A 19,201-nucleotide genomic window follows, 5' to 3' on the forward strand; every position below is an offset into this window, starting at 1 on the left:
CCGATTAAAGTTCGAACAACCTTAATTACTATGTCAATATTTTACATTATGATGTACACCTGAAGTTCCTCCGCGATTAAATATGAAAATATTTGAAAGTTTCGTGAATCAATACCGGGAAAGAGCCCTTGGAAACGCAAGGGCCAGTATTCGACGGTACGTATTCAATAACGAAAAAAAAAATATTTTTTGATACAAATATACCTATACTGATTAAAACGAAGCTAAATATTACTTCAACAAGATATCAAAACTGTATTTCATAATTTCTTTTTATTTATATTAATAATGCTATATAATATCTAAATATATACTAGTATTTAAAAGATGGAAATGGATACTAACCAATAGCAAATTGTTTGTAGGAATGAAAAATATGTTCGCCCACAAATTATTGTCTTTTGGGGACGCCGCCACCTTCGACGTAAATATCTTTATTTTTTTTTACTTTTTTTTTGGCTTTTGAAATTTTAAAAAAAAGAGCATAATAAATTATATTTAACAAATTAGGTGACACTATATTGAAAATACAAACTCAGAATGACAGGTTCAGCTTTAAATGAACCTTAATATTTTAATGGATAATTTATGCAAGCTATTTGTGAACTAATAATAGATTTAACGGGATGAATTAGAAGCTTATTTCAATGAGCAGGTAAAATTTTGTATTATTTATCAAATGCTTTTTTAATATTAAAAAAAATTGTCTAATTTACATAATTGATAAACTCAATAATAGATTTGCTTGCAGTAAATGAACGTAGACATGGAACTATTCCGTATATGCCATTAGACTCTTTCTGTCTTTCTGTTCGTGATCTTCACGAAATTATAGTAGAAAGATTAAAGATTGTCCACGGTGATCTTCTTCCTTTCACCGCTCATATTCCATCAGAAGAATGGATTAGATTTCAATTTAATCCTACAAATGCTACTACAACGCGATTAATGTATCGTACAAGCCGATTTAATGGTACAATGTAGATTGCTTCAAAAGAATAGTGATGATGCACATTATTGTGCAGCACTTTTTCGATATCTTAGAGAATTTTGCATTCTATACCGCCAATGGACATGTGTCAATGGACATGTTTAATTTCTGCAGATGATAAACATAAAGTTTCCATTGGAGATGATGTTGCAGTTTCTACAGGTGTAATGAAATTATCCTTAACACCTTCAGTTAAATCCCTGATGATATTCCTGGATCATTTTATGATGGTCAAGTAATTGTGTTTTATAAAAATACAGTTTTTGAACCAAGCAATGCTATTAGACATTCAGCCAAGTTTTTATATGCACTCAACACCCAATATATGCACCAAACAATAACACCAATATTGGGTCAAGTCTGATACTTTTGCATTGATTTCATTGGCCATACACGCGTCGTGATAGACGTCATGTTCGTTCACGTGATCATAAGCCAATCATAATATCCGGTTATTTGTAGTGATAAAGTTAGTGATCTTTAGCAGCCGCTTTTTTTGTGCTTGCTCAGTTGAACGAATTTCATGAATATTGATCATGGAAATGATAACTTGATTTACAGTTTTACTGTTTTACTGGTACGCATTATAATTACTGGTCACTTACTTTTCAATTCAATTTTTATTGATTTTATAAAATGGTTTGTAGAACAAATAGATCACATTTGATATTCGTCTTTGGATCCCAAAAGACTTATATTGCCTGAAAAGAATAAAGGAGCTTGGCAAAATCACCTGGAGTCGAATTTGAAAGCACTCCTTCTTTGGATCTTTGATTTAATAATTAAAGACGCAACTCAATATATTTATAACAGGATTTGAGGTCCTATATTGCCTAATGGATAAAAGAAATCTTAACAAGGATTAAATCACACCAATTTCACGCAATTTGCCTTACAGCTGGATCTGTAAATCGAATCCGTTTGCAGTAAAGAAGAAATGTTTTATTATAAGCATATTCTTAATTTCCAAAATTCTAGAAAGGGTGACTTAGGCAGGCCTCGCCTCGACGATGACAAATATCTGGTTCTGAGATGACAATCGACAATCGTTAATCCTGTAGACGAATCTGCTTACATTTACCGCAAAATCATTACACGTTTTGATGGATTTGACAAACGGTTGAACAGCATGGTACATTTTCATTCCTTGCTCCACATTATAGGGACTTTAATAACGACGTAACTTTTGGTGAGGGAGACACCTTTCTTGGTACATTGAACGGATTTTTTTTTGAAGCATTAATATGGTTTTTGTTATTAATTTTGTTAACTACACGTTTCCTAAATTCCATAGATTTTGCAACAAGTTCCGCAACCAGTTCCGCAACTACTAATACTGCTAAGCAAGTAAAAAATCATCTTGGTCGTAAATCTCAAGGAATTCAGGTATGAATATTCGTATAATACCTAATCATCCTTATTCAAATAGTCAATACCTTTGTTATTTATGTTTTAAGAAACGGCAACCTATCAAAAAGATTTCATATGAAGAAAAGTTTTGTTGCGCAAAACTCGCCATTACTTCATTGGAAAAAACTCCAGACAGATTCAAATCAAAGCTTGTGACAATGAGAGAAACCAGTGATGAAGAAGCAACGGGTTCAAGAGTATTTTGAGAAAAAATAATCATGTAAATAAATTAATATAGAAATGTCATGTATACGGGTTACATCCAAAATTTGTAACTTATTTTTGAGGTGCTTTAATCATTAAGATAATAATAAATTATAATAAATTTATTCTTCATTTATATAAGAGAATTTTATTTAGTAAAATAATTCGAATATGTAAAATGATACATCACGTTCAAGAACAAATCTCAATTCTAATACATATATGAATAAACATAATTATTAACTAAACATTTCGCCCACTCCAACTAAATCGCCATTTCTTTTCAAAAAAAATTAAAGCTTCAAATAAATCCTCCTTCATACTTGTCCTTTTTGAGGACATTATCAACCCAGCATCACTAAAGACCCTTTCACTTGCCCCCAAAGTTGCTTGAATACATAGATACTTTCGTGCTAATTGGGCTAAGATCAGAAATTGACTCTTATTTACGTCCCACCATTTTAAAGGGTCTTGATCATTTTTAATTTGCGCCATTACTAAATATCGTCAAACTTCATTATCTTCAGTCTGAAGATCATGAGATTCATCATCTGAGAACAAGCGTCTTTTATAAACTCGTGTTGAAGTTTTTCTTTTTTTCGGTTTTGGCTCACATTCCTCTAAGTGAATGTTAGTGTCATTCTTTGCTAATTCATAAACTTCATGAAGATTAGCTTTTGCTAATTCCTTTTGATCATTGCTTGCAAACATAGTTTTTTTCTTATGTGGATCCAAAAGTGCAGCAATAAGTGCCTCTTTTTCAATTACCTCAAAATAATTTTCAAGTGCTTTATAAAGGTTTGATTTAATATTATCCAAAAGTCCGAAAGTATTAGTAGGACTATTTATTTTGATTTTTCACCTGGCATCAGGTTCATCATCTTCATCAACTTCTTCAAATTGATGATTTTCAAACGCATCATCATTTGTCTCCAAATCTAAATTAGAGTTTATTGTTGGACTAAACATACTTTTGAGTTTAATGATATCTGGATATATGTAACTCATGGTTGCATATTTCGTACCTTCTAATATTTCTGTTAATTGGGCAAGAGGACCCAAAATTTCAAGTAAATCCCTTATAATATCCCATTCATTATTAGTAAGGTTAATTTTGTTTAACCTTTTCGCATCCTCTTTAGCATTATTATCTTTATTTACATTTAAAGATGAAATAACAATATCAATATAAGGTTTTAAAGCTATTAACCTTTCCCATGCTATATATGTACTTGACTCATCGTGTTTCAATAGGGTGTACTATCAAATAATTAAATCAAAACATCATATAAAAAATTATTAGCAGAGATTTTTTTGACAATTCTGCCGGTTAATGAGTCAAATGGAATTTTTGTCAGATATTTTAAAATGGCATTATTATTATTATTATTATTATTATTAAATTTATTAAATACAAATACATAGTTTATACTTTATAAATAAAATACAATGAAATTATTTTTTGATAGGTTTGCTGCTCTAACTCACTTTGCATCAATTTGTCTAGGATCTCATGAAATTATACTTGTATTATTTTTCAAATAACCTGTACAATGGTTGTTTTCTTAGTTTTGATTGTTGTAATTTCTTAATTTGTATTTGAAAGGCATTTTCCCGTAAAAAAAATCAGAAATCTCAGAAACTCAATAAATCATGTATTATTAGTTTTTATGCAATACTAAAAGACTAAAAAATACACAATAACTTAAAGAATAATGCAATACCTCAATTTTTTTAAAAAACAAGTAAAGAAAAAAAGTTTTATTATTAAGGATTAACTAAAAGGACTAGTTCTAATGCAAATGGCCTTCTTTAAAAAAAATAAAGGTATTATATGGAAAAGATAGTTATTTTGGATATTCTTGCAGAATTTGAAACATAAATAGTAGGAATGAGTTAAAGTTATGGAAATGTGAAATTTTGTCTATTTTAATATGAAGGTACTTATAAATAAAGTTTATGAATTATAGTAATCATCAAAAAAATCTCTGATAATAATTTTTTATATGTACTTTACATAGACTTTGATTTAATTATTTGATGGTATACCCTAGTGTTTTAACATTAGTAATTGTTCTATAAAAAATTCTATGCAAATCACTATCCTCTTCCAGTTATTTTTGAATTTTTTTTGTGCATTTAAAAAACATTCATTTTGCTTTGGTGAAGTAAAAAAATTTTTGCATATGTAATTAGAATTTTAGCAGTAAACAACCCTTTTTCAACTACTAATTGGATTGTATATGATAATTTATGCAACTAAACAATTTGGGTAAGACATTTTTTTATGTTAAATGTAATATCGGTAGTACAGAAAAAACTTTATATTGCAATTCCTATTAAGTAATAATTGCTTGTTGAATAGCATCTCTGATATGTAAATATTTCAAATATTGAATAGCTAAAGTAATTTCTTTTATTTCAAAATCAGGTGTAATAAATAACAGGTAATACCAAAAAAATCCTGCTTACTACAAAAAGTCTAGAGATCACAAGTAAATAAAACCGAAACTGCATTTTCATAGATATACTGCTTAAGTTTATTTTTTAAAAATCCATATGCTTCAAATATTCTTTTTTGAAATTCTTTATCAGTTAAAAGTTCAAAATTTTTATTTAATGTATTAATAAATCAATGAAAAGAAGGAAATTTCAAAAGATGAAGAAGTTGAAAATCTAGAATAAGCCATTCAAAAAGAAGGGTTTTCAAGTATTTTTGTTAATTTTCTGTTATTTGTGAATATGAATCTGACAAAATGGTATAATGATCAATTTTTACCTATTTTAAGGATGATGTAATAGTTAATAAAGGTTTAGAATGTTCATATATTTTGTGTTTTCAATTAAGATGGCTAATAATATTACTAGTTGAACTTGAAGTTTCAATTTTCACAGTGCAATTTTTACCATTATCTAATTTTTGATTACACTCAAAAATAAACTTGTTTGAATTAGTTAGATAATTTTTTTGTTCTCTCCAATTAAGGGCATGCCAGAAATCACATGATTATGCTCAATTAGAAACCTAATCCTACCCACCATGTGATTGAATTCTGATTGGCTAAAAAAATACATATAGTATAATATATAATATATTATATTAATATATATACTACTTGGACAAAAGTAGGCAAAAACTATATTTTCTTTACAGAAACCTTGAATTTTTAAACAATACCGAATTGATATAATAATGATGTTAAATAAATATCATGGCGATATCGATTTGCAAATGATATCATTATGATATCGCAATGATATCATTTCAATATTAATTCAATATATCGAAATGATATCGTAAAGATATTTGTTTGAAAAAATATCAGATCGATATCATTTCGATATTGTTATAACAACAATGAATTTTTTGAAAAATGGGAAGTAAATACGATATTAATATGATATCGTTCCAACATTAATTCAATATCAATATGATATCGTAAAGATATCACTTTATAATTACTTTACAGAAACCTTGAATTTTTAAACAATACCGAATTGATATAATAATGATGTTAAATAAATATCGTGGCGATATCGATTTGCAAATGATATCATTATGATATCGCAATGATATCATTTCAATATTAATTCAATATATCGAAATGATATCGTAAAGATATTTGTTTGAAAAAAATATCAGATCGATATCATTTCGATATTGTTATAACAACAATGAATTTTTTGAAAAATGGGAAGTAAATACGATATTAATATGATATCGTTCCAACATTAATTCAATATCAATATGATATCGTAAAGATATCACTTTATAATTATCTAATCGACATCATAACGATATTGACGAAACATCAAATCGATATCATATCGATATTTTGATATTGTTATAACAATAATGAAAAATAGAAAGTAAATACGATATTAATATGATATCGTTCCAACATTAATTCAATATCAATATGATATCGTAAAGATATCACTTTATAATTATCTAATCGACATCATACCGATATTGACGAAACATCAAATCGATATCATTTCGATATTGTTATAACAATAATGAAAAATAGAAAGTAAATACGATATTAATATGATATCGTTCCAACATTAATTCAATATCAATATGATATCGTAAAGATATCACTTTATAATTATCTAATCGACATCATAACGATATTGACGAAACATCAAATCGATATCATTTCGATATTGTTATAACAACAATGAAAAATAGAAAGTAAATACGATATTAATATGATATCGTTCTAACATTAATTCAATATCAATATGATATCATAAAGATATCACTTTATAATTATCTAATCGATATTGACAAATAACGAAACGATATCATTTTGATATTGTTATAACAATAATGATTTTTTTTTAATAAATGCAATATCAATATAATATTATTTTAATATTAATTCAGTATCAAAATAATATCAAAATGATATTATCTATAAAAATATCAAATCAATCAAATATCGTTAAATTCAATTTTATAATATTTTAATAATTTGTAATCTAATTTAAAAGTTACTAATTTCAATAGATTTAAGTTACCGGTTATTTATTACAATAACAATTTTAATTACAGATAAAGTATACATTAGTTTAAATATTATATAACAGATAAAAAAAATATCAATAAATCTATAATAAACTAATTCAATAAATTAGAATTATGAGTTAAATTGGTGATGTAAGTCAAAACATTATGCCTTAATACTCCAGAATCATAACTCATCAACCCAAAGTTGAGGATTAACCAGGTACCTTGCTTTAGATTCAGCGACACTGCCCAAGTTGGATGGGATGTCACAGGTACGCTTTAAGAAGACTCGCTACGACTCTATTGCAAAAAGGATAAGTATATTCGAAAACACCAGACATAAATTCACCTCAGAAGTTTGGCGGGAAACCCCTATAAACAACTGCAGTTTCATCATTACCAAAATCATTGAATTTAGGGATACAATGAAAAAGTTCATGAGAATGACGGCTTTAAAAAAAAAATACAAATATATTCTCAACTTTGACAATTCACCTTATTCTTTGGCCTGGAATTCTCATATGACTGCATTATTGTTGTTTGTAATTTGATCCATTGAATCCACCATAAATTGCCTGGCAAAGCGAACTTTTATTAGACAACTATAGCTTCATCAACAAACTATACTTCTCCGCTAATTAATTACGTCGTATTTCGGCGAACGGACCAATTCACTATTTATTATAAAATTACTATGAATTAATTACGTCTGTCAAAATACATTACGTCTGTCAAAATAAATTTAATTAGTATTTTGTCATTTTGACGAAAAGTATACAACAAACGTTGCAATGTGTTTGGACGAATGACATCCTGTTTAATAAATTTTAAATGGACAAACGTGGACCTAAAACCCATTATAAGGTAGGCTGCAAGAAGTGCAAAGCAACCTACCTAACCCACGAGTGGGTCTAAGGGTTAGGGAATTAATTACACGCCAAACACACACAAGTTGGTATGGAGTTAAAAGTCTTACAAACTAAAAATTATTTTTGCCACTTAATTCTCCAATAATCAATGTTATAAAAAAGTTACTTACGACTTAAGCCTACTTAATTATATATAAAACGACACTTCGAACAGACAGAGCTCATGATATATGAGAATATCCCATCATGCTTATTTTAACCTTTGATTAAAGGATTTTCGTTGCGTTAATTATATAAGCTTTACGCCTATATAACATAAGCTTACACCTATATAATTCAAGTCCGCCTTTTCCTATAACACACTATGCACGATGGCAAATGGTATAGGAGGAAGACTTTACTTTCAGAAAGAAAGTTTTTTTTTCAAAAAAAAAAACGTACAAATAAATAGCGGTTAAATAAAATAGTGGTTAAATTGACTTTTTAGGCATTAATAGGCCTTATAGCCTTATAATATACGCGATCATTTAATATACGCGATCATTTAATCAGACAATTTATTAAATTTGGTATTACACGAACTTGATCAACCTGATAATTGTTTAGTCTCTTTATAGGTGGATATTTCTTAAATTATCACCTGAACTTTTCAATTTTTTGCAGAATCGAAGATGGAAACCGGAAAAGTATTCTGATTCAGAATTTTTTTTAAGAAATGTGTTTGTTATTTTGTAAATTACCAGTCAGAATTGGCTTAAACTTTAAAGTTCTTACTTTACGCAAATGTTACGCAAATGTATTCTTTTTGATCTGTATAAGAACGTCAAATATATAGAGATATTTAGGCCGTATATACTAAAGAAGAAACGTCATATAATAACCATTCCATTTTTAACAAAACAACAATTACTTTTTAAACTTGAAAATGTTATATCTTAGACAAACATTTTATAGTTTTATACATCCATTTTATTTTATATTATTATCGCTCGACATTATGGTATAATGTTTAGAATAATGATGTTTCATATTATCGTTGCTTGTAAAATTTACTAAATTTATTCAATGTAATATCGTTATAAAATGCATAATTTTATAAAAAAATTAGAGCGTTTGCTAAGATTTATAACTATGTATAATTTAATATTATTATTAATAACTATGATTAAAGGATATGAAGTATCAGTACAGTATAAATAAAATAACTTACCGATAAAGAATCAACGATCTTATTTCCGCTCCTAGAAGGGATCGTTAATTTTTTGGTCATATTATCTAATTCTTTAACGGCGGACAAATTTTTTCCGTTCCACGAAACTTTAAAGGTTTCTCTTACGAAATCAACCAAGGTATTGAATCCTCCATTTCTTGTTAATTCTGAAATATTAACAGCTACAAGCTGTCGGCTTAAAATCTTTTGGACAAATTCTTCATCAACGTAATCTATAAGTTCCTTTTGAGATAAACTTCCAGTAGATGCTCTATAATTAAATTAATAATTAATACAAACAGCACTATTTGGTTATCTACGAAACAATTAAATAAATACCTGTTTTTTCTTATTTCTTTAAATTCTTCTACAGAAGTTAAAATAATTTGGTTAAACTTATTTCTGAAATCGATAAAAAATTTTCGGGTTTTTTCGAGGTAGCTTTTATCTTCGTTCGAATGTATTTTTATTTTGAAAATTTTTGTTATCAACTCATCAAAAACTTCACCACGCGGACTTCTTGCACGTAAAAAAAGACACTTGACACTTTCGTCCCATAGACGAATTTTATCCTAAAATATTAAAAATACATTATTTAAAAGATTTAGACATAATAAAATCATGTTAATTTAATACTTACGTCCGTAATTTTACTGGATGATGAGATAGTAACATCCGTATTGTTCATTTCTAGTGCCAATCTTAAAATTTCCGGATGGTCGACGAGCCAAGCAACTATTTCTAAATTTGACTTTGATTGAAATACTTCGGGTTTTTTATGATCTTCTGTCTTACTCTCATCATCATCATCATTATCATCATCATCATCATCATCATCATTACTTCTTTTTTCATTTACTACTATAACTTCTTTATCAGCAGATTCGGCAGCTTCTTTATTACTACTTTTACTTTTTTTCATCAACTGATCACTAGTCAAAAACCATGCAAACATAGCTTGAGCTTGAATTTTATTAATTAATGCCGAAGTGACTTTAGAGAAACACAGAGTGATCTAAAAAGCACCGCAACAAGTGCAGAACTAATAGAAAAACAAAGAACAAATAATCTTCCAAAATTACATATAAAGAAAAGCTAAGATTATAAACCCCACCCTCTCTATATAAATAACTACGGCTACTCCCCCCAAATCTATTTCAAAATGGGTAAAGTCGACTATGCTATACGTAACCCATCCAGCGCCGTACCCACTCCTAGAATCGGTAAAGAACCTCCGAGCTACCATTAGCACTATCAGAAATACCTAAAATTCAATTTCCCCTATTTGACTACATACTATGGATAACAAACCTATTTCACAAAGACCTCAGGGAACTTTTTAGTGTCGTGCAGTCCAGCCGATGGGGAACTTTTTAGTGTCGTGCAATCCCCGAAGGGACACCCACCTCATTTCGAACAATCCCAAACGGAGGACACCCACCTCATTGCGAACAATCCATCGACCTAAGATCTACCTAGATAAGTCAATCCAATGATAGTCCAACATGTGACCACCTTGATCGGCATACTACAAAAACTGCGGTACCCAACCTGTCACCCCCCTTATCACCCAGATGATCATCGATTTGCAAAATAGTAACACCAAGCCACCATGACGATCAAATTTTCCAGTATCCCCCCACCCCCCAAAGAAAATAAGGTTACACCGAAAAAAGCGACCAAGAAAAACAAAAAGCAAAAAATAAAAACATAAACCTCAGGAAAACTCGAAGTGCAATGAGAAAAACCTGAGTAAAAAAACACCAAACATACGCCTCAACACCGTCTCCTTATTTTAGAAGACTAACTCCCCCGTTAACAACATCAACTAGCAAGAAATACGTTAGTCAAGAGCTCCTTCCAAGAAATACCGGTCCGGCCTGCGAACCACTTGGCCAGTTAGACTTTAAAGGCGTAGGAACCAAGACGCACTACTTTTCAACCTTTCAGAAAGCCCAGGGGAACGTTCGTATGGAACTGCCATCTTACAGTATTATTGGTAACTCCAAGACTCATGATAACGGTCCTAACTCAATATAAGCCGTAAGGAGTTCGGGCGAAACTAAAGACCTCGGTAATAACTTCATATAACGTCGAAAAGTCCTTTTACTATCACTCAAGGCAAAAAATCCTCATATTTTTCATCCATGTCTTCTTGGGAAAAAATGGGCAAAGCCCAACGGGAGAGAAGTACGATGATCGCGCACTAGTCAAAACCAATATATCGGGTAGCAGATATGTATCAGATATGTACCCGATATGTGTAGTATTAATGCAGAAAATCGGGTACCCGATATGTGTAAGATATGTGTAAATATATATATCATATACATATCATTTACATATCATATACATATCGGTACCCGATATGTATATGATATATATATTTACACATATCTTACACATATCGGGTACCCGATTTTCTGCATTAATACTACACATATCGGGTACATATCTGATACATATCTGCTACCCGATATATTGGTTTTTGACCAGTGGATTGGCTTTCTCAATGTCAATATCTCTTCTTTTTTTCGTAATTTGTTTTCTTTTCGATCCTATTATACATATTTTTGGTATTTATTAATTATTCTTCTTACATATAACTATATAAGCAAAACTTACTATAAATTTACAAAAGAGTTATATCTACATACCTCCTTCAACTTCCATTTCTTGATTATCATCAGACGATTTATTAGGTAATTTACGTTTAGTCGTTATAATATAAAAAAAAAAATATGAGCGAAAAAAAAGTGGAACAACCTTTTTGTTTAAAAGTAGGTGATATTTATCGAGAAAATATGAATGAATAAAAAATGTAGAGCAACTTTCTTGCTCAAAAAAGTAGATGATAAATATTGAATGAACAAAAAAAAGGGCGAGGTTATCATGATATAATTTTGAGATTTTAGCTATTGTAATTATGATTGTAGTATTTAATTGGAAAATATACATGATCTTAATATCATTGTGTATCGTGTAGAATGCAGGATCAGTTAAAAATATCAGGAGATGGGAAAACTAAAAATTATGATTTCTAGAAGATCGAAAATTAAATTTAATTAATATAAATAAATTATTACAATATCGAATTTCATTCAGTGAAATTTTTTTTTACATGAAAGATTACCTCAAATCGATTTTACGGTTTCAAATTTATTATATTTTTCAGGCTATACGTGGAATGAGAAGAAAAATAATGGAAAGGTGAGAAGAAAAATGATCGGTAGAAGAAAAGGAGTGAGAAGAAATTAATGGAATATTACGTTTTGAATTTCCATTTTTATGTGTGATACGATAAAAAAAATTTATAAGATCCGCTAGTTCTTGACGGAAAAATAACTGAGCCAATGAACCATGTGATGATCCTATCTAACTAAGCCATATCTATTTAGTGTAAACCTCTGGATTGATTACATAAAAAATAGATGGGATCTACAGTAGTCGACTTACAACGATATTTGAAAAATACCGATATATTGATTGAAATTGTGAAATTACTGATAGGAAAGAGTTTTAATACATATTGGTGTAATCAAATATTGGTATATAAAGTATCAACTATTCAAATAATACAAGTCATGTGCAACTAATCATTTGTTTAATTGTTCGATAATATTTCTAAAACGGAGTAAATTAAGATCGAATTAAGTTCCTTACGGTGTAAATTAAGGTTAGCTTAAAATTCAGTATAATTGTAATATATCATCGCAGTGTAATATGAAATATAATCAAGGAAGGACATGCGTGATTTAAAATATTATATTTTATAATTATAAAGTATAAAGATAACATTTTAACTCATTTTTTATTAATAGAATTTGTTTATTTATTTTTATTTATATATATTAATTAATGCAGTATTACTATAATTATATTTTTAAAATAAATTGATAAATCAAAAAATTGAGTGTATTCAATGTTAAATAAATTAATTAAAGATGATTGCATTAGAACTAAAAAATTTAGGCAAGATCGTAAAAATAAACTCAAAGAAATCAAAAAAAAATATGTGTGTATTCAATGTTAAATAAATTAATTAAAGATGATTGCATTAGAACTAGACAAGATCGTAAAAATAAACTCAAAGAAATCAAAAAAAAATTATGTGTGTATTCATTGTTAAATAAATTAATTAAGGATGATTGCATTAGAACTAAAAAATTTAGACAAGATCGTAAAAATAAACTCAAAGAAATCAAAAAAAAATTATGTGTGTATTCAATGTTAAATAAATTAATTAAGGATGATTGCATTAGAACTAAAAAATTTAGACAAGATCGTAAAAATAAACTCAAAGAAATCATAATAAATTTATTATAAATATAGAGCCTTTTCTTGACATTTTCCCCATCAAACTAATAATATTTAATAATGGCAGCATTAAACTTAAACGCAAATCTTTCAGTATACATTCAATGGCCCGATGACGCTGCTTTGACCTTAATTCAGCGTCGTCGGGCCTATCAGCCCTTATTCACCACAACGAGATTACATGACCAAAACCAATTATGGCGTGGAATTGCTCGTGATATATGAAACAACCACATATTTAGGCCAACTAGAAAACAATGTAGAGAGAAATGGAATGCGCTAAAGTCGAGGTACGAGAATTTAGAGAGATTAATAAACAGAAATCCTGAAGGATATCCCACTCGTACCCCGACTTTGCATGACGAGAGATTCCACCAGGAACTCTCTGACGAGTTTTGGAAAGTGGAGCGTAAGTATTTATTATTTAACTGATTTTTTCATTAATTCATTGCATTTATATTAATACTTGCTTTGTTTTAAGCATTAGTTTGGGCCGCCCGGAGAAATAGGATGGATCGTAGGACATACGAGTATAGAGAGCGCAGGCGCTCTCGCTCCCGATCCCCCTACTACCACCAAGAGCGCAGGCGCTCTCGTTCTCGATCTCCTCACCACCGAGAGCGCAGGCGCTCTCGTTCTCGATCTCCCTACCACCGAGAGCGCGGGCGCTCTCACCGACGTTATTGATTTTTTATTTTTTATTTTATTATTTTAATATATTTTATTTTATTTTAATATTATGTTTTATTTTATTTTATTATTATATGTTTTATTTTATTATATGTTTTATTTTATTTAATTATTATTATGTTTATATTATTATATGTTTTATTTTATTTTATTATTATGTTTTATATTATTATATATTTTATTTTATTTTCATTCAATAAATGACTATTTTCGATAATATTATTTGTCATACCAATTGTCATTAACCATATACAGCCGGTATAATTGACCCTAAATTTTATGTAGCCAAATCGGCAGTAATTTAACCGAATTGATTACTTAATTGCATTTTTTTTTTTGCCGACACACTAATAGTATTTAATAAATTTAGTTCTAATTGAATTTATAAAATTCTAATTAAATTTGAATTATTTTAAATTGTTATAAAGATGAGAAGACGATATAGTCACAACAAGCCAATAGAGCCAATTCGAATTCGAAATCGGTTTTCTTACAGCAAACCTAATGAGACAACAGATTCTGACGAGAGAGTGGCAATTCGTTCGCCTGTACGTTCACCTGATAATGATAATGATGACATGGACTTTCAGTATGATCATAAAGATGATTTAAGTTTTCAAGACATTAATGATGACGATAATGCATATGGATCAATTAATCCTCAAGACTACAATGATGAGATGATATTTTCGCAAGATAATGTCAATTCATCTGATACTGAAGAGGAAGAAGAAAGTGATAACGAATACAATTATGAAGAGGAGGAAGAGGAGGAAGATAATAATGAAAACAATGACGAAGAGGAGGAGGATGAAGGTAATAATGATGATAATAATAATCAAGTGGAAGAGGAACGTAATAACGATGAAGAGGAACGTAATAACGAAGAGGAAGAAATACATCAAATCGTTGAAGCGTTAGATGAAGACAAGATACCGTTCTGCAATGGTCAATTTGCACCGTACTTTGATAATTATACAACTACGCCATTATTTTGCTGGCTTCAGAAACATAATGTTTCTACGAAAGCATATGAAGATCTTGTCGATATCATTCACAATTCTCAATTTGAACCTACCCATGTGGTAAAAAATATCTGAAGATTCCAATCATGGAGAAAACGTCTTCCTCTCCTACCAATAATAACAAAGTCTATTAAAATTTCACCAAAAAAAACTCCATCAACCTCACGAGGATCAAAACCTTCGTATCAACTCTCAATTAGTGAAATTATATGGCGTGTTCTTAATAATCCGATGCTAATGAAGCATATGTATTTTGGACCCAGCATTAATTCTGAAGAAAAATCAGAATTTTGGCATGGAAATTTATGGGGAATCCCCACTTTTTTGGACAACACGAAATATTAATATCAGAAGGTTATAAATTAATACACTTTGATACAATTATAATTTATTATCATTGATAATATTTATTAAAGTTATTTATTTTTAATAAATAGTATTGTACCGATCTGGTGATTTTGTTTACTATCATGATGATAATGGTCAAAAAAAACTTGGAAGATTAAGATCAATTTTAAAAAATCATGATGGATATTATCAGTTACGAATTCAAAAAATTTTGGAATATAGTGATTTACCCGGAAATTTAAAAGGGTTACCAAGACAACGTCGTTTTATTACCGGTGAAGTATGGTTACAAGACGAACGATTTTTAATTATAATGACTTCTCAAATTTTAGAAAAAGTAACTATATTGATGATGTTTCAACATCAAAATATTCCTGATGGTTCATTGCGGATTAGTGAAATAATTTATAAATGTAATGACCGTTGGCACGTTCGTAATGTAAAGCTTTCATACCTACATCCATCTGATTACATTTCTATTAGAAATCCACCATCATCATCTATGCCAATCTATAAGCTGTTTTTAGATCTTTATTATGATGATTTTGGTACATTTAGAAATGTATACCATTCTCTAGGTGGTGTTTATGTACAGTTTGGAAATATGCCAGCACATCAAAGAAGCTAATAAAGAACCATTTTGTTATTGGGTTTATCATTTGGAGGAAAATTTGCGAATTTATGATACCATTCATTTCAGAAATGAAGGAATTAGAGAAAGGAAAGGTGATGACTGTCCAAGGACAAGATGCATGGATAATTGCTGGTTTAGGCGTTGTTACGGCAGATTTACCTCAAGGTAACGATATGACAGGAGTACTAAGGTATTTTTTCAACTTAGCTTAATAATATAATAATATAATTTTATGACAACTATTAAAATTTTTTAAAAAATAAATTTAGACATAATGCAAATAAGGGTTGTCGTACTTGTAAAACTACTAAAGAATCATTGAGTGCTTCACAATCAGGATATCGTAACAACATTACGTTATCATCATATTACAGACGAAGAAATCTTAAAAATTTCTACGAGACTATAATGTCGAAGAGATCAACTTTGTACGGAATATGGTTTACGATCATTACCTAGTATTTTAGATAAATTAAAAAGGGAAAGACATTTACAGACGCCGCAGGATGTTTATCATGCGACTGCAGGAAAGATTGGGCGGCTACTAAAATTAACTTGTGAATTATTTTCACGAGAAGGAGAAGATAATTTTATCGAAATTTGGAAAAATTTTGAAATTCCAAAAAGATGGTCTCGCTTACCAAATCCGATTACTCACTACAATAGTTTTATGATGTCGGATTTACTTAGATTAGCTATGATTATGCCATTTTTGTTAAACCAGTTTTTAAAAGAATCAAGTATCAAACGTAATGAAACAGCCATGATTCAACAAAGAATTGATGCATTTCGAGTTAGTTCAGTTCCAAAAATTATTATATCTTGTTGGATACATGTTGCAAAAACTATGAAAGCGGTTTTTAACAAGAAATTTACATCAGATAGCTATGAGGAATTGCAACAATGTCTTGAAGAAGAGTTTTCAATCCTTCTAAAGGTATAGTTACAAATTTGATATTGAAATGTGGAATAATTTCAAATAATTAACAATATTTTACTTTTTATAGGTTTTTGTAAATTTTGTTAATTTACCAAACATACACGTTAATATGCATCTTTTGATGCATGCTAAAACCTTTGGAACACTTATTAATACCCAAGTTGGTATAAAAGAAATGGTCCATCGTATTTTTAAGGTGATGGTACCAAAAACTAATTGCAAAAACATAGATTTAGATTTATTAAAGCGTTACAATACTTTATTTGCAATTCGACATTTAGCAGATGGTGGTATTGATCCAAGATTTAATAGATCTTGTACTGGATTTACAAATTCAAATTTTGGACAATTATTTTTAAATTGGTATGTTACAGAAGATAAATATTCAACTGAAGCAACTGAACAAGTTCAAGACGATGATGATGATACAAAAAGTAAGTATTTTATTGCATATAATAGTACATGTTTGATATTTATATTTACTAATCTTTTAATTTAGTTATATCTCCAGTAAACTTTATTTCCAATATTTCATTAAAAAAAAGAATGCCAAAGCAGGAACGTGATAAACTTCTTTTTAACTTTACATAATTTTAAAACTGAATTGTTTTTATCTTATGTGGATATGAAGTTTGAGGCGGCACTTATAAACTCTTCAATTAGTTGGTACAAATTTGCATCATATATGATTGAAAAAGAAAATGGTATCCTTTCAAAAGTTCACCTACATCTCGATGATTTTATCGCAATTTATGAAGAAGATCATGAAGAATCTTATGCAATAATCAAAGGTATCTTTCAACATAAGGGTAACAATAACAAATATTATGCATTTATTGTTGTAGATTGGTTTGAAGATACTATGGTTGAACATTCAGTATTAAAATGTCCACTTTACCGTCTCCAAGCAACAGGAGATAAATGGAGACGTATTTTTCCAATTACTGTAATAGATAATGTTCAAAAAGTACATTTTATTCATAATTGTAATTCAGAAAGGTGCCAACTACCAAATCATGATACTACAAATAGAATTTGGATAAAAAATAATTTTTATTTTACAGCCATATAATTATATTAATTATATAAATATAATAAAATAATTATTTTAATTTGTATCGTATAAAATTTTAACCAATAAAATCATATGCATGATGTAATAATAAATTAAAATTAACCAATTAAAATCACTTTAATTACATGCATGTGATATCATGCATGTGATATCTAAAAATAGCTAAAATTCGCGTTTATTAATGAGATTTTTTTTGTTTATTTTCAAAAATACGCTTTTCTCTTGTCTTTTATATTAATACTTTACGGTATTTTAGTTCGTCTCTTTTTAAAGTATACTTTAATTATCTTTTTACAATATTAACAATACTTTGGGACACTTTAGTTTATATATTCAACATAGTAAGACACCCACATACGAAAAGCAAGAATAAAAGCAAGAATAAAGAAAAGAAAATGTACCCGCCACTCACATACGAAAGAAAAGAATAAAAGAAAGGAAAAATGTACCCACCTACCCACATACAAAAGAGAAAAAAAGCCGTTTTTTAAATAAATAGTGGAGCTGTTAAGCAAGGTATGAAAATAGGATATACGCGTATTTTTCATATTTTTTTTACAATATGTTGTGGTTTGAGTATTTTTTTGTTAGACTGTGGTATAAATGTGAATATATTTTTCAACGGCCATGTATCTATTGCTTGTTAAATATATTTGCAATTTCTTTGTTAGACTGTGGTATTACAATATGAAGTGTGAATATATTTTTCAACGGCCATGTATCTATTGCTTGTTAAATATATTTGCAATTTCTTTTGTAATATTTGCTTTAGCCTGGAAGAAAATGTTGTAAAATAGGGCTGGATATTTATGGCATTTTCCGCCTTCCAATTACTTTGTCCGGGGGTAGCCTGACAATTTGTCGTTGTCCGTCAGTCGTAGCAACCAGCATTTTTTTACAATATTATGATTTTAAGAAACAAAACACTTTCAAAAAAATTTAAAGAAAGAACTAACTTAAAAATATTATCAT

The 19,201-nt window shown here is 29.0% G+C and overlaps 3 protein-coding genes across 3 annotated transcripts; 2 read left to right on the forward strand and 1 right to left on the reverse strand.

Moving 5' to 3' along the window:
• Window positions 1-1,928: 1,928 nt before the first annotated feature.
• On the forward strand, window positions 1,929-2,607 carry OCT59_026760 (uncharacterized protein; the record flags this gene model as incomplete). The annotated part of the gene is made up of 4 exons (XM_066143418.1): window positions 1,929-2,015; window positions 2,120-2,201; window positions 2,286-2,377; window positions 2,449-2,607. The coding sequence occupies 4 exons, from the start codon at window positions 1,929-1,931 to the stop codon at window positions 2,605-2,607; spliced, it is 420 nt and encodes a 139-aa protein (XP_065992941.1).
• Window positions 2,608-9,113: 6,506 nt separating this feature from the next.
• On the reverse strand, window positions 9,114-11,401 carry OCT59_026761 (uncharacterized protein; the record flags this gene model as incomplete). Its single annotated transcript, XM_066143419.1, has 4 exons — window positions 9,841-11,401; window positions 9,540-9,772; window positions 9,201-9,471; window positions 9,114-9,119 (listed from the first exon to the last, which is right to left on the reverse strand). Exons 1-4 carry the CDS (start codon window positions 10,153-10,155, stop codon window positions 9,114-9,116), a joined length of 825 nt encoding a protein of 274 aa, XP_065992942.1. The 5' UTR covers window positions 10,156-11,401.
• A 3,234-nt stretch (window positions 11,402-14,635) lies between these two features.
• On the forward strand, window positions 14,636-17,157 carry OCT59_026762 (uncharacterized protein; the record flags this gene model as incomplete). Its single annotated transcript, XM_066143420.1, has 5 exons — window positions 14,636-15,292; window positions 15,774-15,960; window positions 16,281-16,404; window positions 16,484-16,570; window positions 16,632-17,157. 5 exons carry the CDS (start codon window positions 14,636-14,638, stop codon window positions 17,155-17,157), a joined length of 1,581 nt encoding a protein of 526 aa, XP_065992943.1.
• Window positions 17,158-19,201: the final 2,044 nt, after the last annotated feature.

Source organism: Rhizophagus irregularis, chromosome 6 (genome assembly GCF_026210795.1).
Source record: "Rhizophagus irregularis chromosome 6, complete sequence".
NCBI classification, from domain to species: domain Eukaryota; kingdom Fungi; phylum Glomeromycota; class Glomeromycetes; order Glomerales; family Glomeraceae; genus Rhizophagus; species Rhizophagus irregularis.